Raw genomic sequence first — 23780 nt, 5'->3', positions numbered from 1 at the left:
GGCAGAGAGATCGCAAGTCTACTCAGACGATTGTATGCATCAGCAAGAGTGGGAACATCTGATCCAGTCAACATTTGAACTTTTGCAACAGAAAATTCTGAAGAAAGACCTGTAAGAAAACGAGCAACCATGGTTTGTTCTTGATGATCCTTTTGCTTCGAGCAACAAAGAGGCCTGTGAGCATTAAGTCTTTCAAACGCAGCTTTGACAGAGGCATAGTATTGGGCCAAGGTCTAATCTCCCTGCTGCAAATTATAAATCTCCTGTTCTACTTGCAGGATACGACTCACATTAGTTTCTTGTGAGTATGTATCACGAAGATTGTCCCACATCAATTTGGTTGTATTATAGTAGATCAATCCACCTGCAATATGGGGTTCGACACTATTCATGATCCATGGCATAACTATGTCATTATCTTCATCCCAAGTAACATATTTTCCCAATTTTTCAGGGGGTTGATCTTCCAACAAAATATGTTTTCGACAATGTCCAGATACCGACATCATAAAAGTTCTGGACCACCTGGCATAGTTGGTTTGATTCAACCTTACGGAAGAGTCGTACGAGAAGGGGTTGGCAAAAGACTTATACTCCCCAATCTGTTCCATTTTAGAATCACATTTCGAATTTTCAGTCATACTGCTCACTTGAACAACAAGTATTCAAGTAGAAATTTCCAACACTGTAAGGAATCAGCCCTGCTGTTTCAAAAAAAAAACAGCCCACAACCAGCAGGGAATCACTCCTGCTGCTTTCACGATAGAGGGATAGCTTAAACTAACACAGCACGAAACAAAACTCGACACAGCAGGGAGTCACGACCATTGCTGCACCCAAACACACCACGACCAACGATAATATTAGTTGCAACACAAATGATCACGACAACTGTTGTTCCCCGAACATATAAGGCATAACGGCCAATAAGTCTTCAGAAGACAATTAAATAGATCAATCATATCTCGATCACACGCAGCAAACACAGGAAATAAATTTCAGAATCACGGCAGGCACGCAATCAGCACAGAAAAATGAAAATCACGGCTGGCACGCAGTCATCACAGAAAACATGACAATCACGGCTGGCACGCAGCAGCACAGAAACTTGTTGCGTGACCCAAACAACAGGAACAGCCAACAGCACGTCAATCACGGCAGGCACGCAACAGCAGGAACTCGTCAATGTCCAGGAAATCACGATAAGAGATCACGAGAAAAAAAAAACTCCCACGAAGAGAAAAAAAAACTCCAGATTCAAAAAAAAATGGTTACAGCTCCAGGAAATCACGACAGGAGCTCCATCCTTAGATCTGACGACAGATCTGGGTAACATCCCAGATCTGTTATCAGATCTTCCACAATAGTGCAATAGCAAACCTAATTTCACGCAGTCTGGGGTTTTTTTTTTCTCTCGTTGGTGAAGATCAGTCATCTCGTGATCACGCTCCCGGGATCGAGGGCTCTGATACCATGTAGAAGGGAACAACCACCTGTGTAGAGAGAGAGAGAGTCGGCTGCACAGAAAACTAATCACGTTACTTCTTAGATTAGGGCTTCTCTATATATTAAATAGAGAGAGGCTAAAAGGAAAAATTACATCTAAGTCCTTATGAGAACAAAATTTCGAAAGACCTCTAATATAAAAGAACTTAAACTAAAAACCACCTATTCTCAACACAACGCACATGGGAAAGTGTTGAGCTGGCAACCTCGATGTAATGCTTTTCCACAATGAATGAAAGAAACATCAAATCATCATGGTGGGAAAGTGCCATGCTGGCACAAGTGGGCCCCAAGTTTTCCAACCATCTACCACTTTTTATATGTAAATCCATTTATACCCACCCTATGAAAGCTTTCACATGGGCTAAGTTGGGATGATTTTTTAGAAACCCATGTTCATTCCCATGTAAAACCTTTCCTTTACATGGGAATGAAACAAACGAGGCCTTAGAGTTGTTTTCTTTTTCATTCAAAGGTAAACTTGATGCCCTTCCATTATTGAGTGCTTCAGAAGCAATTGTGGTCCTTTGCCCCTTCACTGTGACATCCACCTGAACTTTCTCTTTGTTTCCTCTTCCTAGGTGGCCATGATCATCTACAAAAATAATCAAGTTAGGATTAATCTAAGCCCATGGAAACCCACATTTACTACACATCTTCTTATTATGGTTCAATGAGTGACACTTCTTGCACCACCAATTCCCAAACTAACACATAACCTCCCTTATCCTATGGATGAATTCTCTATAATTCTTTCTCAATAAGACCTCCTGCAGTGATGACTTAAGCTCCAAATAATAATCATAAATAAATAAGGGAAGGAAGAAGTTGAACTTCAACCTATGAGCTGAAATCAACCTATGAGTTGAACTTCACTAAACAAGGTAAATCGTAATATCGCATAGTTTTATACTTAAGTCATTTTGAGATCTTTTGAAAATTTGGCTAAGTATAGAAGAAAAATCGATAGATTCTCGATTTTAGGCTGATGGTTTGGGGTTTGGGCTTGGCCCAGGTCTCATTGTCAAGGCCTAAACGAGCCACTCAAAATGTGAGAAAAAGTTTTATTTTTTACTTTTAAATTCAAGCAAAATTCAGGTTATTTTCAGGCAAATTTCGGAAGCAAAATTCGAGTTATGTATCGTTGGATGCGTCTTGAAAATCTGAGTGTAACGATATTTTATTTTCCTTGATTCGGGCTACGGTTGGCCCGAAAATCTCATTTTTTCAAAAAATGAGTTGTTTATCGGTTCGGATTTGGATTGGACTGGATCTGATGGATTTGATCCAAATTAATATGGATTTGGACTCTATCCAAGACCCATATTAATCTGGATTGAATCCAGATCAAAACCCATTTGGATTTTTGAGATAGATTTGGATCCGGATCCAGATCCAAATCCATGTCCAACAATTTTTCCAACTTTAAATTCATTAGAAACCTTTAAATTGGAGGTAATTAATGTTAAGTAGCCTCCCAAGTTAACTTGGTAATGTTTGGAAGCTTCTAAAATTTATTTATTATTTAATAATAAATAAATAAATAAATAAATAATTTAATTCCAAAAAATAAATTTGACAATTGTTTAGGACTCTAAGTAGAGCCCTTAAACCCATATAAAATCACTTTAGAAGTGTTCTGGTTCAATAATATAATTTTTGAAAGCTTTTAGGTATTTATTTATTTATAATTAATTAATTAATTACGAGATTATTTTTTTAGTGTTTAAGACTCTTGGTAGAGCCCTTAAACACACCTAGAAGCATCTAAGAAGGTTTTAGAATGCCAATTAAAATGAAACTTTGAAAAAGTCACGAAATTTTTGAAACTTTAAGAGAGGAGAGTTCCAACTGAGGTTGCACTCTCTTCTCCAGCCCATCTAGAGCCCTATAAATAAGTCAAAAAATGGGAAAAAAAAGAAAGCAAAGGAAAAAGAGAGGAAGAGAAAGAAAGAGAGAAGAGAGAGGAAGAAGAAGAAGGCTACATTCTTCAATCATTTGTCGTTTCCACCATTAAATCCATATTCATTTTTTATCTACACGTGAGGTACGGGTCTTTCTCTTGTTTCGAATGAGAAAAAGAGCATGGATTCGATTTCTATGCAATGTTTTTGAGAAAATTTATAGAAAAAGAATAAATATGGATGTTTACTCTAAAGTACATGGAGGAGGCCATGGATGTGTTCTTGATTTTTTTTATCTTTTCAAAAATAAAATTTTGTATGTCTTTTTTTATGCTAAAATAGAATTTAATTGATGGTAAAAACAGTTTGTTATGTGTTTACATTGTGATATTATCGATTTCCATGGGTGATCCATGTTATGGACCGTTAGATGCATGTAGAAATGTGATGAAATAATATTGTATGCATGCAGTTTTTATTAAAAGTTTGGGTGATGGTGGTGTAGTTGAGAAATCAGGATATGCATGTGTTCTTGAATAAGTATATACATGTAATCTAAATGTTCATGGCATGCATGTGTGTTCGCTTTGTTTTGGTAAGCATATATGAATATGATCATGCCCTAGTATGCATATTTGAATCATGAAGCTTGTAAATGCATGTAGGTACAGACCTATATATGCTTGAACGTGAGTCTTGATACATATGCCTACCTGAAATTTAATCTAAGAAAGCATGCAGGTTTTAATGTGAATCTTTTTATACATACATACTTGCCATGTGAGTCTGAAAGTTTTGGACATGTTTGATTGTAGAAAGTATTTTTTTAAAACAGTTTTTTTTAATGTTGCTGGGTTGACTGGCAGCCCAATCGGGCTGATTCGGCTGGGCAGGTGCAAGCCTGGCAGCTTCCGCCAGGCCCAGCACACATATGCTGGTGGTTTCAAAAAAAAATAATAGACAAATATTTATATGTTGGTGGCTGGCTGTCAGACCAGCCGAATAGTTCGGTTGGCCTGACCGGCCTGGCCCTGGCTGAACAGTCAGCAGCCCAACCGTGTGGTTCGACTGGGCAGGCTGGGCCCTGTCAAATCCAGTCCAGCTCTCGACTGGACTGGTACAGGCCTGGCAGGCCCTTGCCAGGCCCGGTTTGCATTTGGTAGTAAAAAAAAAAACATGAAACTATTTTTTTTTTACAGAAATTTATTTCGTTGTTGTTGCTTTATGCCCGAACAAGTGAGGCCCAACCGACCCCCCGTCGGTGTAATGAAATAAGCGGAAGAAACCAAGAATGCTAAAGCATTCACTATGTCCCACACGGACAAGTGCAACAAGCACAAGAGAGAAAATCCACTAAGGGATATACAAAGAGCCTTATAAAAAGGCTACACACATGAAAAATAATATCACTATTATTGAAGAGGAGCTCTCAAGAGCAATACGACATACATGGGGGGTTCCCCCTATTTATAAGAAAAGGAGACCAAAGGGGCTCCCAATAGAGTCGTTGGGAGCCCCCAACGGTCACATATGTGACCGTTGGGGGCCCCAACGACTCCATTGTGGGGCCCCTTTTCGGTATCCAAAAAATACAAAAATAAAAATAAAAAGAAAAATAAAAAATGGTGAAATAAAAGAAACAAAATAAGTACCCCTATGGGGTATTTTGTGAAATGACCATAATACCCCTATCGGGTATTATGGTATTATTACGTATGTTTTAACACCCCCCCTCAAACTTTACGGGGGAATGACCGAAAGTTTGCCAAGGAGGAACAAGAAGCGAGGAGCAGGCAGAGCTTTGGTGAAGAAATCGGCAAGTTGATATTCTGAAGTGACATATGGCAGTGTTACTGTCCCACGAAGATATTCATCACGTACATAATGACAGTCCATTTCAATATGTTTCGTCCTCTCATGGAAAGTGTGGTTGCTGGCAATGTAGATGGCACTTTTGTTATCGCAACAAAGCTTCGAAGCCCCGGTAATTTCGACTCCCATATCTTGAAGAAGACTTCGAAGCCACACCAGCTCCATTGTAGTAGTTGCCATAGCCCTGTATTCTGCTTCAGTAGAAGACAATGAGACTTTCTGCTGTTTCTTGCACCTCCAAGCAATTAGCGAATCTCCTAGGAACACACAAAAACCAGTAGTTGAGATTCGATCATTTGGGTTTCCTCCCCAGTCCGCATCAGTATAAGCTAGTAAATCTAAGGAAGAGAGTGAGGATAGGAATAGCCCTTTAGTCAAAGTATTTTTAATATATCGAATGATCCGGAGCACAGCACTCATATGCACAAATGTAGGGGCATGCTGAAATTGGCTTGCAGAGTGCACAGCATGAGCAATATCGGGCCTGATGATAGTCAGATAGGTGAGGGAGCCTATGAGTTGTCTGTAGGGCGTAGGATCATCCAGCAGAACTCCATCCTCCAGTCGTAATTTAGCATTGATAACCTCGGGAGTTTCCACCTTTTTATCATCTGAAATCCCAGATTTGGAACATATGTCTGCAGCAAGCTTCATCTGTGACAATATATACCCTCGAGGAGAGTATGCAACTTCTATACCAAGAAAGTACCTGAGAAAACCCAGATCAGACATATCAAAATTATGTTTTAACATATTTTTAACTTTAAGAATACCGCTTTCATCATTGCCAGTGATGATCATATCATCAACATAAAGCAGAAGGATGATGATACTATTACCTGCATGTTTAACAAAAAGAACAGTGTCAGTATAACATGAGCGAAATCCCAATTGTAACATGATAGCACTAAACCTATCATACCAAGCCTTAGGGGCTTGTTTAAGACCATATAAGGCTTTTAATAACCGAAGGGTTTGACCTTGGTTAACACTGATTCCCGGCGGAGGGTCCATATATACTTCTTCGTTCAACTGACCATTAAGAAAGGCATTTTTAACATCTAATTGGAATATAGGTCATTTCTTAGATGATGCTACCGCAATTAAAGTTCTAACGCTTGTCATGCGAGCCACGAGAGCAAAAGTTTCCTCATAATCGATGCCATATTCTTGTGAGTATCCCTTAGCAACTAATCTAGCTTTATAACGCTCTAGGGAACCATCACTTTTTGTTTTGACTTTGTAGACCCATCGGCATCCAATAGCTTTCTTATTTGGAGGAAGGTGAACTATTTCCCAAGTTTTAGCTTTATTTAAAACATCTAATTCAACTTTCATTGCTTCAACCCAATGAGGTATACTTTTTGCTTGATTATAATGGGAGGGTTCATAGTAAGAATGCAAGGCTATAAGACAAGCTCTATATTTAGGTGAAAGAGTTTCATATGAGACAAACCTATTAGGTGGAATTGATTCTCTAGAAGAACGCCTAAGGGAGGTTTCTTCTAGGGGTTCATTAAGCCGCAAGAATTTTTCTAAAGCACTAATAGGTTGGGCTTCCTCACGCCGAGTGTATACTTGAAGATTGTCACCATTAGTTGGTGATACATCATTATCATGAGAATCATGAGTATTTTCTAAAATTTCCGGATGACTCAAAGAGTCATCATTTGAATCTTCTAAAAGATCATTGATAAACATATAATCAATTTCATTTGATTTTTCCAATATGTCAAATCCATTTTCATCTTCTAAAAATGTTACATCTTTGGAGACAAATAACTTATTGTTTTTATGATCAAAGCATCTATAACCTTTTTGATTTTCACCATATCCTAAAAATACACATTCTATTGCTTTAGGTGACAATTTATCTCTTTTATGTAAAAGAACAAAGCATTTACACCCAAAAATTCGAAGACGATTGTAGTCGGGTGTCATATTAAAAAGTTTTTCATAAGGAGAGATATTGTTCAATTTTGAAGATGGCATCCTATTGATTAAATAGGTGGAGGTTAACACGGCTTCGGCCCAAAATTTTTTAGGAATATTTTTAGAAATAAGTAAGGATCTAGTGGTTTCCAAAATATGCCTATGTTTTCTTTCCGCTAGACCATTTTGTTGAGGAGTTCTTGGGCAAGATTTTTGATGACAAATGCCATGTTGTTTTAGATATGATTGAAAATCATTTGATAAGTACTCTCCACCCGAATCGGATCTAAGAATGGATATTTGACTTTGAAATTGATTTTGAACTTTTGCATGGAATTCTTTAAAGAAGTTAAAAACTTCCGATTTAAAGTTAAGAAAATAAATCCATACATATCTAGTATAATCATCAATAAAAGTAACATAATATGAATAACCACCTTTAGATAGAACCGGAGATGGCCCCCAAACATCGGAATGCACCAATTCAAAAGGTCTTGTTGTCACAAAGGATCTAATAGGAAAAGGAGTAGACTTCATTTTGCCAAAAATGCAATCTTTGCAATTGATATCTTTTTCTTTACAAAACTTGTGTCCAAAAGGAAAAAGATACATTTTAGAGTAACTTGGATGTCCAAGCCTTTTATGCCAAGTTTCAATATTTTTGTCTTGGACATAAGTACAAAATGAGGTATTTGGAAGCATTAAATTATCCATAAAATAAAGGTCTCCCTTCCTATGGCCTTGCCCAATCCGCTTTCCGGACCGGAGATCCTGCACAAAGCACCCTTGGGATGAGAAAGATATTTCACATCCATGGTCGGCTATTTGAGAAACGGAAAAGAGGTTAAGATTTAATTTTGGAACTATTCTAACTTTTGGAACAAGGAAATTTTGAACATTTTTAGAATCAAGAGTTCCAACACCATTTATTTTGAGAAAAGTTCCATCGGCCGTAGAGACACAAGACATTTTTGAATTGGTGTGCACATTGGTTAATGCATTTTCATGAGGGGTCATGTGAAAAGAAGCTCCGGAATCTAAAATCCAAGAGTACGTACCGGGAGGTGATGATGAGGCAATCGCGGAACCGGAGGTAGAAGAAGTAGCCTTTAAAATTTGTTGAAGAGCCAAGGAGATTTGTCCAAGAGTATCTTTGAGATCCCCGTTCTTGCCGTCATCTTCTTTGGTGGATGATTCTTCAACGGAAGCCACCTTTGGCTTGAATGCTCCATTTAGCTTTGGGCAAACAGGTTTAATATGTCCCGGCTCATAACAATGATGACATATAATCATTTTTCTTCCACCACTCCCTTGCTTACCAAAATGAGGTGGTTTGTATGTTTTAACATGATTGTCGGGTTTAGATACGGCAAGAACTTCCTCTATGCTTTTACCCATGCTATGCCTAGTCTCTTCTTGAATAATCTCGGCAATAGCTTCTTCTAAGGGAGGAAACGTAGATCTATGGAGAAGTGAGGATCTCACTTGTTCAAATTCGGGACGAAGCCCAAATAAAAATTGAAACAATCTATCTTGTTCCATTTGTTTTTGTCTTAGAACCACATCCTCCATAGATACCCATTTAGGCTCTAAAAGAGCCAATTCATCCCACAAAGGATTTAGAGCACTATAGTAATCTTGTATGCTCATGTCTCCTTGTTTTGTGGTTCTTACTTTTTCTTGCAAAAAATAAGCTCTTGCAAGATCCTTTTGGGTAAACATACCCTTCATAAAAAACCAAGCTTCATTTGCCCGGCGGAATTTTGCAATATTTGCACATACCTTAAGTTCGACATTATTCATAAACCATGCTAGGATTTTTGCATGGTTGCTCTCCCAATCTTCCATTTGATGATGATAATCTTCAATAGCCTTGAGACGAGCATCGCCTTCAAGTGCTTTCTCTTGATCTCCTTCCATCTTTGTGAGCTTAAGTTGGGGTTCCGGAACGGTTCTCATTACATAACCCCAAAGCTTCTTGCCTTTGAGATTATTCTCCATTGCGGATGCCTACATCATGTAATTTTTTTCATTGAGTTTGAATGATAGATCGATCTTGACTTCCATAGCTACACAATGAAGATGTGAGAAAGAAAAGAAGTAGAGAGAGACAAGATTTTACCTTTAGTAGATCTTATGGCTCTGATACCATGTAATGAAATAAGCGGAAGAAACCAAGAATGCTAAAGCATTCACTATGTCCCACACGGACAAGTGCAACAAGCACAAGAGAGAAAATCCACTAAGGGATATACAAAGGGCCTTATAAAAAGGCTACACACATGAAAAATAATATCACTATTATTGAAGAGGAGCTCTCAAGAGCAATACGACATACATGAGGGGTTCCCCCTATTTATAAGAAAAGGAGACCAAAGGGGCTCCCAATAGAGTCGTTGGGAGCCCCCAACGGTCACATATGTGACCGTTGGGGGCCCCAACGACTCCATTGTGGGGCCACTTTTCGGTATCCAAAAAATACAAAAATAAAAATAAAAAGAAAAATAAAAAATGGTGAAATAAAAGAAACAAAATAAGTACCCCTATGGGGTACTTTGTGAAATGACCATAATACCCCTATCGGGTATTATGGTATTATTACATATGTTTTAACAGTCGGCTGGGCTATGTTGGCCAGGTCAGCCTCAACCGACTGGGTCGGCTGAGTCAATGGCCTTAAAATATATGTTTAATTAAGATGATGCATGAGTGAAAGCATGCATTAGTTAATAAAAGTATGCATTTGGCATGAGTGTTTGCATGTATTAATTGGATTACACTTGGTTGTATGCATGCAAGAGAATGACATTGCGCACATGTCTAGGTTGTTTATGACATGCATGTTCATGATATTAATGAATAGTTGTTTCTTATGCATGTAAAGACCTGAAATTATTATGCCTTGCATGTAGTCAGTGGCATGAGTGTTCACATGTTCAGTTATATGATTCATGAATAAAAAGCATGTATTGGTTCATATGTTTAATTGAATTGGTTCATGAATGGAAGTGTGCATTTGGCGTGATTATATGAAAACATGCATTGTAATAATGAATACATGTATATGGATATTGTTGTTTCATGCACACCTCTAAATTGGCATACATGATTGTGCATCGAAAAGCATGTGATATGAAAAGAATGCATTGGCATGCTCCTTAAGATTTTTGCATATGAATGCATAGATGATCAAGATGGATCATCATAGGAAGTCTTGAGCCGGTGTGCTCCTTAATTTACTTGTTATACATTGCGAAAATCTCATTTGATATTGTGATTCTAATTGCATTGTTCTATATTACCATGGGATGTGGTCCCGTGAAGAGTTGTGAATGTTGATTTGCGAGCTTGTGTAATTAATTATGTATATTGAATTGCAAATTAAAAGATATGAATTAGTAACAAGATAAAATAAATTAAAAAACAATGTAATTTACGTTTTCTTGATGTCCCTTCTATAGTATGGGAATCTTAGACATTGCGGTTTTGAGAAACCGTGAAGATACTAAAACTCTGTTTGCGTTGTTGTTACCCCTGAACCCGATATTGAGGTTTTTCTCTTAGCCACGGTTTTAGGGAGAATTCGCCACTTTGCCTGAGGGTGGTGTATAGACACAACTATTGTTTTGGTATACCAAGAAATTAGCATTATCGTTGTTGATTTTCATAGTGTCCCGACATTGGTTGTTGATTTTCAATGTTCCTGAGAACCCTACTTGACCTCAAAAATTCTTACCTGTTTGGAGTATCTGCGGGCAACGGTAATTAAAAAGAGGAACTTAAATTGTGTGCATTTAATAGGGATATGCATATGCAAAGAAAACTTTGATAAAAGATAATAATTTATTCATGTATTGTACTGAAATCATGCATATTCCTGCTACGCATTAGATTATGCATATTTACTTGTTCTCTTAATTGTGATATATTGGTGATTGCATGATGTTTGTTCCCTAATGCATGTTAAATATTTGTATTGCTTAAATTGTGGTCTTTGTTGTTTATTAATTGTTCCTTCATGCTTAATAATTGTTCTTTATTGCATGAATAGTTAATTGAGTTATGAATTTGTCATAATTGCATCCCTCTGAAATATTACATGAATCTTATTTATGTTTTTTTTACTTGTTTGTTTCATTAGAGGGATTCATACACTGAATTTCTTGGATTCTGACACCTCCACTTTTGTGTTTTTTCGCAGCCTCAGATGTCCAGTGAGGCAACTTGCTTCTGAAGGAAGCTACGAGAAAACCACATGATTGCTTTATAGATTCTTTTTGAACAACGTAGTTCTTCTTCTTTCTTTATTTACATTTCATTTGCTTATGTCTCAGACTATATGCACTTTAATTAAATAAAGTTTGGTTTGAAAGATGAGTATAAGATCCCTTGTGGTTGTGGATGTTTTGTAACTATAAAGGCCCTGGATCTTTGAGAATGTTTCTACACTTGTTTAAAAATAATAATCATTATTATTATTATCATTTTTTCATGGGTACGAGTTGGGGTCGTTACATAAACTTTCAATATTAGAATCATAAAAAAGACAGAAAGATTTCACACAGGCAGGCAAGGGTGAGCTTTAGAACTAATTAAACTAGTAGTTCAATAATAAAAGGTTGGGCCTGACAAAAAAGGCTTATGTTCATGCAGCAAGATTGGGACGTGTGTGAACACCCCAAATTTTTCAAAGTCTTGTAAAAATAACCCTTTTGCCCCTAACCCCGTTTTCTGAGAAAATCAAGTCATTTCTTCGAATTCTCTGAATTAAATTCCATGACACTATATTCAAAATCAACTCCGGATCCGAATCCAGTACTTTAAATCCATATTTTCTCAAAATCCGGATCAAAATCCATTTTCTGAAGGAATTCTCTCAAAATAGCTCAGAAAATTCCTTTTTGTAAATATTTTACAAAAACACAAAAAAATTAGTTTTAAATCTTTGATTTCTCGTAAAGCTTTAAGATTTTATTCTAAAAATACAAAAAATAGAAAAATAACATGAAACCCAAAAAAAATGGAAAAAATACAAGAAAAGCAAACGATTCTCAAGGTTTTAAAAAGAACTTCTTGCTGAAAAACTCAAATTTTGAACTATTTTACAAAAATTTTCTTTTAAGGGGGGACCTCCTTTTTGAAATAGAGAGGATTGGCAACGGTTGCAGGGTCGCTGCCTCTCTCTGTCGTCCGATTCTCAACCGCCTCCCCTCTCCTCAGCCTTTGATTTCCCGCAGACCTTCTTCCAGAACCATCCACCATCGCTCAACTGTCATCCCCTTTCTCAATCATCCATCGACAACAAAACCTCCATCAGCCATTGGATCATACCCTTCATCTCTTCTCGAATCCTCCGTTCCCTCTTTAAAAGGAGACATCAACTCCATCCCAAGGGGACATCGATCATCTCCTAATTTTCTGAGGCATACATTTCTAGCAAGCACCGATCCATCATCCAGCATTAATCTTCTCCATTGCTAATCATCTTTTTTTTTTTCGACTCTTTGCTGGCATCCATTATCGACTTTTCCTCTGGAATCATCCATTGTCTTCATCATCTTGGCTTTTGCACGAATCCGTCTTCTTCTCTCCAAAGCTCCTCTGGATCATCGTGTGCTGAGGATATCGGAAGAATAATCGCAAGGACCCTTCTTCTCCTTGACAACTGACACAAGAATCGATCCGGAGCACTCGACCTCCTTCACCAAACTCCTTCCTCCCCCTTTGCCAGGCGAAGCAATCCACTTCTCTTCGGATCGACTGAAGGATCTTCAATCCCAGCAACAACGGTAGAAGGTAAGTAACTCACCCCCCTTCTATTCCATTATCGCTTTTCCCTTGATCCTTCATGATTTGTTTTCTTCTCTCTTTCTAATTTGCACTATCCACCTAATGCATCCCTATACCATCGGCCTGATTATCGCAGCATCGATGGTATATATTGCAACAGTAATCAGGCCTCTGTTTCAATGCCTACGGCATTTAAGGCTACATCTTTATTCCCTATTTTAATGTATTTAATCTAGTTCCTTTTTTTTGGGGGGGGGGAGGGGGGGGGGGGTAGCATTGCTCATCGTTTTCCTCCAATAATATTTCATAGCTTGCTGAAGTCCCCACCCCCATTCGATTATCCTTTGTTTCATTTTGCTGTAGGATGTCTAATTGTCTTTGTTTTATTGAGATTTTCGGTTGCTTCATTTGTATATTTGAGTCACTTTGCTTCATCGATATGATCAACATCATATTCTCTTCATCTCCATTACGTGATCATTTGTGATTCATCTGCATCATATTCAGAGCTTCATCACATTTACATTCATTGAGCCTCATCTGCATCACGGCATCAATTATCGTCCCTACTCATTTCCCCATCATCAGATGTTAGTTTTCAATTAATTTATGTATTATGGTGTGAATCCCTATACTTGGTTTATGCTCTCTTTTTTTTTCTTTTTTCTTTTTTTTATTGGATCCAATGCATATTCTCCACATTTTATTTAGTTTTGCATGGCGTCAACCTCTTTTCTTCTTTACAGCAAACATCCCTGCAATACATCCAGTTCTGCTTCAGTTTGTAAAATTTGCTCTGCATTTCGTTATATCAAATGATGTTAACAATGGTCTGTTGAACGTCCACTATGTGTGATAAGGTTATGCTGACTGTGGATGATAATGGAGTTTTTACCATTAGAGTCTGGTTCTTCGTGAGCCTTATGAGATGCAGCGATAACAGATGGTTATCCAATCGGGGAAGGAATATAAAGTGTTGTTACAAATGAGTTTGCCTCATGTATCGAGTTTTTCATCCCATGTCCATAGAATAATTGAGCTCTTGGACCTGCAAATAGATGCTGATATGAATTCTAGCGACTTTGGTAGTTTTTGACAGGGGTCAGATTTTTTTTGGGACTCTGGTTTAAACCCTTTGCGCCTGTAAACTCACAGTGTTGCTGTTAGGGTGTTTTAGTAAAGTGTTTATTGACCGACTCTTATTTGAATTTCACAAGCTCATGGCCTCTTCAGGTTCCGGCCAGTTGGTGAATTGACCATGTTATTTTGAGGTCCTGGGTTGAGGTATATAGTTAGTTTTGTTCAGGGTCAAAAACCCACAGTTACTAACATAGTCATTCCCTACACTCTAGTATCACAATCGGTAACAGATGACAATCCATTTACATCAACTCTCTGCATTTTGAGAAAGGGTAGGTGTTGATTAAAAAGGGGAAATGGACTAATCAGTTTCTGTTTGTGCAATTTATAACAATGGTGATAAAGTTTTATGTTGTGGAGAGCTTTGCATGAGGTCATTCCACCCACCAACTGTATCAGGTTCTGATCAAAATTGTATATCAGCGGGCACATCAAGTGCGCAAGCAAGGGCTATTCAAAAAAAAATCTCATTGCTAAAACTGTCAGCACAAGTCATATCCATTGGAGACGTTCGTATAGCAGGCTCGTTTTATACAAACAGGGAATAAATTTCGCTGTCAACATTTCATCCCTCCCCTGCTTGTTATAATTTCACTCAATCATCACTACAACACCCCATGTTACCCTTCACATTGCATTTATTTAACCTGTCATCTAGTTGTGTCTTCCTGCAGGTAACACTATTCATCAAAGCATCTAGCCATATTAGGTCTAACTCAATGTAGACATTAAGTTTAATGACTGTTGTGACTTACGGCAGTGATGTTCCAACCCTAGCATTGGGCATCAACTATACCCCTCATTCCTATATTTGTCACTTCACTGTTAGCATCCAATAGCATCCAGCTACCAACCTACTGGTACCTCTTACCCCCAATAACATCCCTTACAATCACTATATCCTATCGCCAGTTTCCAGCCAGATCAGACCCACTGCTGGCATGGAATTTTCCCTCATTATGCAGACTTCAGGATAGATTAAACTGGGATTTAGAAGGTGGTATTGTTGGGGTTTTGCCTGAGCCTGGTAGGGAGTCTAAGCATAGATTATTGTCAGCACTATTGCGATCTCAAAATGAATGTCACAGGGGGTTTTAGATGGTTCACCTGTACTAACACCAGGTCCCAACACTTATATGCTTTTCACGAAACCCCACCCATACAACCCTTAGGATTCAACCAGCTGATGTCTACCAGGTCTGCTGTCCATCTCCTTCACAGCTGCCACATATTCCCACTTAGCCCCTTTGTTGTATCTGCCAATTCACCACCTCCATTACACTTTTTTTTGTCACTCGCACATCCCTGCATTCACTTTGTTCTTTTTCTCTTCATTACATGTTACAGTCCCATTCATTTCCTGATATGTCATACCCATTTCATATACTTTTTTTTTTACAGCACCCACTGCACTTCCCCTACAGCACCTTGTTGTCATCATCTTCCAGCATGACCCATTGCTCCACAGCCGCATATACTAGCTACTCATTAGTATGCAGTAGTACCTGGTTGGGTGCTTACAACATCCCCTGTACCCTATGTTTTTCAATATCCTAGCCTCTGTTTTCATGCATTCTGGCCTTCAGCCCCAAATTGCATTCCAGCCGATTAGAGCCTAGATCCATCAACCACCAAGCACTTCACGTTTCACTATACCCACGGCTCCTTTTTCAGTCACTACAGCACCTTTACACCTACTGCCTCCTTTTAGTTGCAATAATGGAGTTGAGATGGTCCCCTTCAATAATGTAGAATATGTTGGAAAGGCCTTTGATCCTACCTGCAGAATTTTGTAAATATTGTTACAATTCCAGATTTAGGAAATTTTAGGTGTTTTAACTGCAAGGTTTTTATATATCTCATATTTTTCCAAACATATACATATAGGCATGTTGATATGTATGTCATTTTTATCCTTTCCATTATAAATATCTTGCTATATGAGCCTTTCTACCATTAACATTCACATGATATATGTGATCTTCTTTCTCTTCATTACTAATCAGTTAGTTTTGCAGGAAACATGTAAAAGATATCATTACTTGGAGTTGTGCATTTGATTTTATCCATTGTAATAGTTAGGTTGGAATAAGAATTTACATTTCTTGCTTTAGGTAGAATGAATGAGCATCATAGAATACCATGAATTGTTTATTTCATGCATTTTTTTTTTGTTTTTGTTATTTCTCAAATTCTCACAATGGTGAAACACGAATGGCACGTGCACCATCTCATAAAAGGTAAGTTAATTCTAAGTTGATGATTTACACCAACGGCCATAGTCGGGGTGTAAACAAGACTTAGTATTCTTATCTTTTATGAAATAATACTGGATCCACACTGGATCCCCTTTCAAAAATCATCATATTCTTCAAATATTTTACCTTTTATCAGAGTTTAACTTAGAATTAATTCAATATATATACCAATGGCCATAGTCAGGGTATATTGAGAGTTAATTCCATTTTAAACTCTATAAAAGCACAAAATATGTTTCATTCTTCACCTGAGTTTAAATATAGATTATTATATAATACATTCAATGACCATAGTCAAGGATGTATTATATTTTCAATCTTATTTCAATTCATGCAAAGAATGAAATACAATTTTCAAAATCTAATTTCAAAATTTAAATTCATTCATCATCTAGGATAGAATTGCATCATATTTTCAAAACTTCCTTTTCAAAATTCCAAGTGATTCTTCTTCTTAAATCTTATCCAAATCCAATTCTATCTCATTTCAAAGATTCAAAATTCAAGTTCAAAATCTAATTTGACTTTGAAATTCCGAAATCATTTTATATTCAAACTTCAGATTTCCAAACTCAAATCGAAATTCGAAGTTCAAATTTAAACTTTGAAGTTATCTTTTCAAAATCAAGTTCATCCCTTATCTTCAATCAAGGTTTAGATTTGATCTGGGTTTTCAAAACCCAGATCCATCTTTAAAAGTCCCATTTGGACTTTTTCAAAAAAACCAAATCCTAGTCTCAAACTTGGACCCAGATTTCCAAGTGTAGGACTCCATTCCACTTTGGATCTCCAATCACGGATCCAAATTCCATTTAGGATTCAAATCCTTATTCTACTCTGGATCTCCCATCACAGATCCAAATTTCATTTTAGGATCCAGATCCTCACTCTACCATTGGATCTCAGACTCAGATCCAAAATCTAATTCTTAGGATCTAGAACCCAATTCTACATTTGGATCTCAGACTTCAGATCCAAAATCCATTTAGGATTCAGATCCCATTCTACCATTGGATCTCAGATTCAGATCCAAATTCCAATTCTTAGGATCCAGAATCCAACTCTACTTTGAATCTCGGACTTCAGATCCAAATCCATTCTTTAGGATCTAAAACCCAATTCACCTCGGATCTCGGATTTCAGATCCAAGTCCAATTTAGGATCCAGAATCCAATTCTACTTTGGATCTCAAACTTCAGATCCAATTCCATCTTAGGATCCAGAGTCCAACCCTATCTCGGATCTCAGATTTCAGATCCAAATACCATCTTGGATTCAAAATCTTGAATCCAATTTCATTCAAAATTCCAAGTCCAAATTCCACTTTAAATTCCAATTCTAAAAGCCAGTCCCATTTCATTCAAACCAAAGTTCCTATTTCAGATCCTAAATCCAAAAATCAACTCAAAACTCTATTCAGAATCCAGAATTTGGATTCGGATTTCATCTTGAAATTCCAACTGTTCCAAATCCCATTCCTCAATTCCTTTAAATCCCCCACATTTCCTTCTAACTTCAAAGTTAGAATTCAATTCCATTCCAAATATTCATTCAAGTTCAAACTTCCAAATTCAAAGTCCATTTATGACTTTGAAATTCTCTTTCCTTCAGTTTTAAGATCATTTCTCTCAAAGATCCAAATTCATTTTCCTAAGCTCTGATTATTCTAAAAACTTAGAACTTCAAATCTTAAGTTCTAAGTTAGGAAGCATTTCTTCACTTTATCTGATTCACTTGGAAATTCTTCAAAATATTTTCAAAAAAAGAGCATACATCTTTGCATTTGCACAAGCATGATTCATTGTGCATTTTAGACTTAGGATAAAATACTTAGATAAATTCACTGCAAAGCAAAAGGCATTAATTCAACCCTTGGTTCGATTACCCCTGGTAAAGGTGCCAGGAATGGTCGAACCTCGTACCGACGAGCGGATCCCGTCTCCCAGTTTTCCCGCAAATATTTCAAAACGGAGGCGAGTTATTTCGAATATTTTCAAAATTAAGGTCAAGTGAGACCCGCAAAAGAATTCCTCTTCTCTCTTCTTTTCTCTTCCCTCTTCTTTTCTCTCTTTTATTTTTCTCCCTTCAAAAAGGAGGAAAATAGAGGTTAGAAAGGAAAAGAGAAGGAAGAGAGAGAATATTACGAGAGGAAAAATTTTGCGATGATCACAACGTGTCGATTACTCTTTCTATCCGAAAGTTAGAAAAAACATATCCAATTTCCATCTTGAATAAGCTTTATGGATCAACACCTGCCGTGGATCTAGACAGACGAGAAGGGGTGGACTAGCTGCTTTATGGAGAAAGCGAAAAGTGGATAGTGAGAGTTGGATTCGGAAAGACAAATTTCGGTCACTAGCTTAACTGACTTATCGAACTCAAAAAAAGGAAGGTTTCTTCTCAGGTCCGCTTGCTTGAGCAACGGTAAAGCTATAAGCCTTAAGAAATGTTAACATTTGAAATAATGATTTGCAATGAAAAATTGGAATGATGCAGTGAAACAAGACTTTGAAAATATATAGATTTCCTCTTATTTCTCTTCTAAGGAGAGCCTCATTCATGCAAGGGTTTTTCACCGTAACAAATAAGGAAAATGACAATATGAGACTCTGAATTATCAATTAATTGAGACAAACACCAAAATTTGTTGAATTTGAAGAATAGGAATGTATCAGGTGGATTAAATAGACTAGAATGGATTCTAACATGAGTTGGGCCCTACATAAGACATGTCAGACAAATTTTCATCACCAATAATAATCCTTCCCTTTTATAATTAACTAAGGGCTTGTTTCTTTCATTCCTATATAAGGGCAAGGCTTTTCATGGGACGGGGCACAGATTAGAAAAAATCCTGCCAGCTTAGCCTTCCCATGAGAAAGCTTTCATAGGGGGAGAGGTATGAAAGGATTTACACATAAAAAGTGGTAGGTGATGGAAAAAACAGGGGCCCAGTTTCGTCGATATGGCACTTTTCCACCATGATGATTTGATGTTTGTTTCGTCCATGGGGGAAAAGAAAAGAAAAAAGATTGCCAGCTCAGCACTTTTCCATGAAAGTTGCATGGAACAAACGAGCCCTAAGAGTTTTATTTGCATCTCCTGCTACATGGTTAGCCACATTTGAGCCCACATACCACAAACAATCTCCAATTGTTTGCAGGTTACTATTAGAAAATAAATTCACTAACACGGCATAGTTGAATTAAGAGTGGGAGTAATCGATTCAAAATCCCAGATGGTCGTATAGGGGCGGCCACCAGTTGCCACATTTGAGATATATTGATATTATTGTTGCTCGGAAAATATTAACAATTTGTTAAAAGCATGCGCATGAATTTTGCAATATGAGCAATAGAGGACCATATTAGGGGTAAGGAGAAAGACTTGTCCACCAAATGGTTCTGTGGCACCATAGCAAAATCTAGACTTTCCGCCACCTCGTTTGCTTCCGGTATTTCAACCTTGTTTTCAGCTGCATGCTGAAAAAATTGGAAATATTTAACACCTTATTGATTCTCCAATGTCATTTGACTTCATAGCATGATGGGAAAAACATTTCATACTGAAAACCTAGAGGTTGCAAAGAATCATAGGTAAGAGCTCCCTCAACATTATAGGGGCAAGAATGCTGCTCAGTTCAAATCCTAAGCCACCAAATAATATGCTATGAGACTCAAATTGTGTGCAAAATGTCCTATAGAAGCAAGTTGATTGGACACAACTATAGTTTTAAGACAAAATACTTCCATTTATAATCTATCACATCTCAAATTCTATATGATCAACTTTAAGTACATAAGGTGTGAAGTAGACACCTAGGAATACATGTCATAGGGACTCTTCCACGTCTCTTGTGCAGAACAACCTAAAGGAACCTAAAGAAACACTCTTTAAAATAGTGTGAAGGTAATGTAAGCAACCAATTCTCTCATGTTTCATGTATTGATTCTGGATATCTTTTAAGAAAAGGTGAGCTACCATGAGATTTCTCTCTTGTCTCCTCATCAGACACCAGATCAGTTCCATTAAGATGGCGCTAAGGGTATGGCCTTTGTTCAAGGAACCATTTGTTTTTTTCTACACAAGAAAACTAGAGTCAAGTTTATTAGAATTAGCTTGCCTAAACCGAAGTGACAACATCAACACAATGATGATGATCATGTTAGCATATAGCAAGAAAAAGAGAACTAATCAATAGATATAGATAAGGAGTTCAGGTTTTAAGTGCCAAACTGGTTGGTTTTTTGTGAGAAAATAAAGGATTAACAGGAGAAACCCATAAAGGAGTACTTTTTTGGGTTTGATGATGATATCACCAAAGCTGATTACATCAGCGAAAAACCCAAATCCTAAAACAGGAATAAACCAGATGCAATGAGTGAACCAGAATTTGATTAAAACAGACTTTGGCTTGACATATATGATGAACGCACCACAACCCAATGCTGATGTCCGGTGTGGTTGTGGTGAGAGAGAAACGGATTATAATTTTGATTATGGGACCACCTACGTGTGCTTGGCAATCTTGCCACTATGATAATGAATAAAGAAGAGGGACTTAAGAAAAAAAATGGTTTAATATTGATAAAGATTCAATCTGATATGGAATATATAAAAGAACAATAAATAATGAGTGATGGCAATCACCAGGCTGACATAGGCAATAGAGGGCGACAAGCCTACAAGAAGATGATGATGAAAGGGATACAAGAAAGAAACAAGTTTTCTGTGGAGATCCAGGTAACATTCCAAGAAAAATAAGTTATTAAAGAAAAATGAAACCAAAGAAAGAAAATCAAGCAAGGCAAGATATTCAAAAAAAGTCACAGGAAACAGGAGAAGAACAAGTTAATAAATTAGGATCAAATCCAAAATGAGATGATGATGATGGTATGGGAATAGAGAATGGTATTAGAATGATGAGGTGATGACGCGTAAATGTGGCAAATGACAATGGCAATGATGATGATGTTATGAGTTTGAGTTGTATTGCATAGATAAATTCTCCAAGACGCTAATCATTTCCCAATAAAATTGTCCTCATGTCCTATAAAATTATATAGAAACTCTGGTAGAACTAATATTCAAACAATGATGCTGCTTTTTCATCAAAAATGATCATGCTGTTTTTGGCAAGCATATGAACATTGACCCTCACTTCAATGTGAGACTTGTGTCAATATCTTATATTGCCTTTTTGAAGATGCTTCCTCCATGAACTCGCAAAATACAGTATGGTTACCTTCTTTTTGGACACAAAAATCTTATATCTTCAGTATTTGGAGTATAAAATGGTGCAAGCTGCGAAAAGGGTAGAGTTATTAGTTTACTCTGTAAAATGTTCTATATTTCAGTGTCTGAATGGATGCAACTAGTGTCATTTTCAGAGATAACTATGCGTTTTCAAACCATCATTGTAACTGCAAATACTGCATGCTTAACCTATCTGCGATTGTAAAATGGGAATATTATTCTCTGCAGCATTTTTTTATTTCTTGTAACTTTCGCGAACTCGAGGAATATGTTAGATAGGAGGTTTCAAGAGCAAAATTATTGCATGGTAAAGGTAGATAAACTAGCAGCAGCGTATGCATGCAACTAGAACAAACAAGAGCCAAAGAATATGCTTTAATAGGTAATTGTTTTCGACAGAAACTGATGCTGATTTATGCATATCCATCAGATACCTCAGAACATCCACGGCTGATAGCTTCAATACCAACAGATCCAGTGCCACTATAAAGATCAAGCCAACGACCAGGCCGTAAAGAAGCAGGACAACCACCGGCTACCTACACAAATGATGCATAGAATCAAGATCTCCAAAAGTAACATAGATATTTGATTATCAAAGGTTCCCACCTTCAACATAGGTCAAATTTCTTTTAATACAGCGCATGATTACATCAAAATGCAGACTATCAGGAATTAAAAATGAGTGTTATACAAAATTTTCACCTGCAATATATCAAAAGCTGCACCTCGCACAACTTCCATCATTGGGCGTACATCCATGCCTTTTGGTGAGAGCAACTTTCTTCTACGAGCCTTTCCTCCAAGAACCTACAATAAGATATTTAGATAAATGAAGTGAAAGACTGACCACCAAAATGTGTCAAGAACCTTATTTGTTATGTACTGAAACAGTAAAAACGGAAAACAAAGACAAAGAAAGTCACAGACACTAGGCCAGACAACAATGTCGAAAAAACTTGCACCTATTAAAAAGCTAAAACTAAATAGAACTTCAATAGAAACACACCAACAAAGGACATAGTGAACATATTGGCAATAAAGTTAAAGGTCAGACTATGTATCCATTTACTTTTAGTAAATTCTAAGTATTTGATTCCTTTAATAATTTCATGGACAAATTATTTAGTAGTTATTGTTCTTCTATTCTCTCTTTGTGGTACCCTCTACGCTTTTTTCTTTTCCTATCATTCATTGTCTTCAACTATGATGTGGTTTCAACATCATATAAAAGCAATTATAGTTACTGGGTCACATTTAGAATGTCACAAGGATACAGATTAGGGGTGTCAACGGGCCTGGTTTACCCGGACCCAACCCGAACCAAACCCTATAGGGTCTGGGTATGGTGATAAATAAGAAGACCTGGGTCCGGACCCGATGGTTCGATTAATACATGGACCTACATATAGTTTGTGAAATTTTATACCACACCCAGACCCGACCCGAGTTCCAATTAAGACCCGCAATTTTTCAATATAAAAATGATAAAGAATATGGTTTTACCGGGTATGGTCCAGGTTTGGTTCGTGTAGTTCTTATCGAGTCCGGGTATGTTTTTTCTTATAGTGGACCCGATTAGACCCAGGTCCAGACCAGATACCATGCCCGAAAATCTGGTCCAAGTCTGGTTCCACCTGGGTCCAAACCAAACCCGACCCGTTGACACCCTTAATATAGATGCAGGAATGCGACACGATGCAGATATGCTTGGTAATGACAATTTTCAAAAATTAGGACATGGGGACACAGCCATACATGATCATGCATATATTTCACATTTTATTAATCATTATTTATGCATGATCCATGTTAAAATTGCCTTAAAAACCCATTTTTATCATTAGTTTTGAGAAACCGCATTGAATTGAATTTTATCAGAAAATTGTATTCTTCAAAGCTTTCCCTGCATTTTTTTTAGTGTTTCTATTATATTTAGAATTTCTTAATTGTAGTTTAGTTAGTTTAGGTTTGTATTAGCTAATTTGTAATTTTTAATTAGTTTAGGAAGTTTGCTTTTTAGACAATAAAACATGTGTTACTAAAGTGGGTCTTTTTGGAAATTATTGAAAACTCTTGGACTTGTTTTGAAAAATTTGTTTTAACCTAATACTATATTATA

The 23780-nt window shown here is 37.1% G+C and overlaps 1 protein-coding gene across 1 annotated transcript in view; it reads right to left on the bottom strand.

Annotated features, from left to right (window-relative positions):
• The window catches only part of LOC149815811 (methyltransferase), a 107266-nt gene that overhangs the window by 67282 nt on the left and 16204 nt on the right, over positions 1–23780 (bottom strand). The window contains exons 4-5 of the mRNA XM_089989904.1: positions 22364–22468; positions 22093–22197 (exon numbers count right to left, since the gene is read on the bottom strand). Coding sequence (XP_089846030.1) covers positions 22093–22197; positions 22364–22468 — 210 coding nt within the window. The remainder of the gene's footprint in view (positions 1–22092; positions 22198–22363; positions 22469–23780) is intronic.

The sequence above is a fragment of the Nuphar pumila genome, chromosome 15, assembly GCF_984573655.1.
Source record: "Nuphar pumila chromosome 15, dmNupPumi1.hap1.1, whole genome shotgun sequence".
Lineage (NCBI taxonomy): Eukaryota > Viridiplantae > Streptophyta > Magnoliopsida > Nymphaeales > Nymphaeaceae > Nuphar > Nuphar pumila.
Note: the sequence above shows the minus strand (reverse complement) of the source record. Positions and strands in the feature narration are given on the sequence as shown.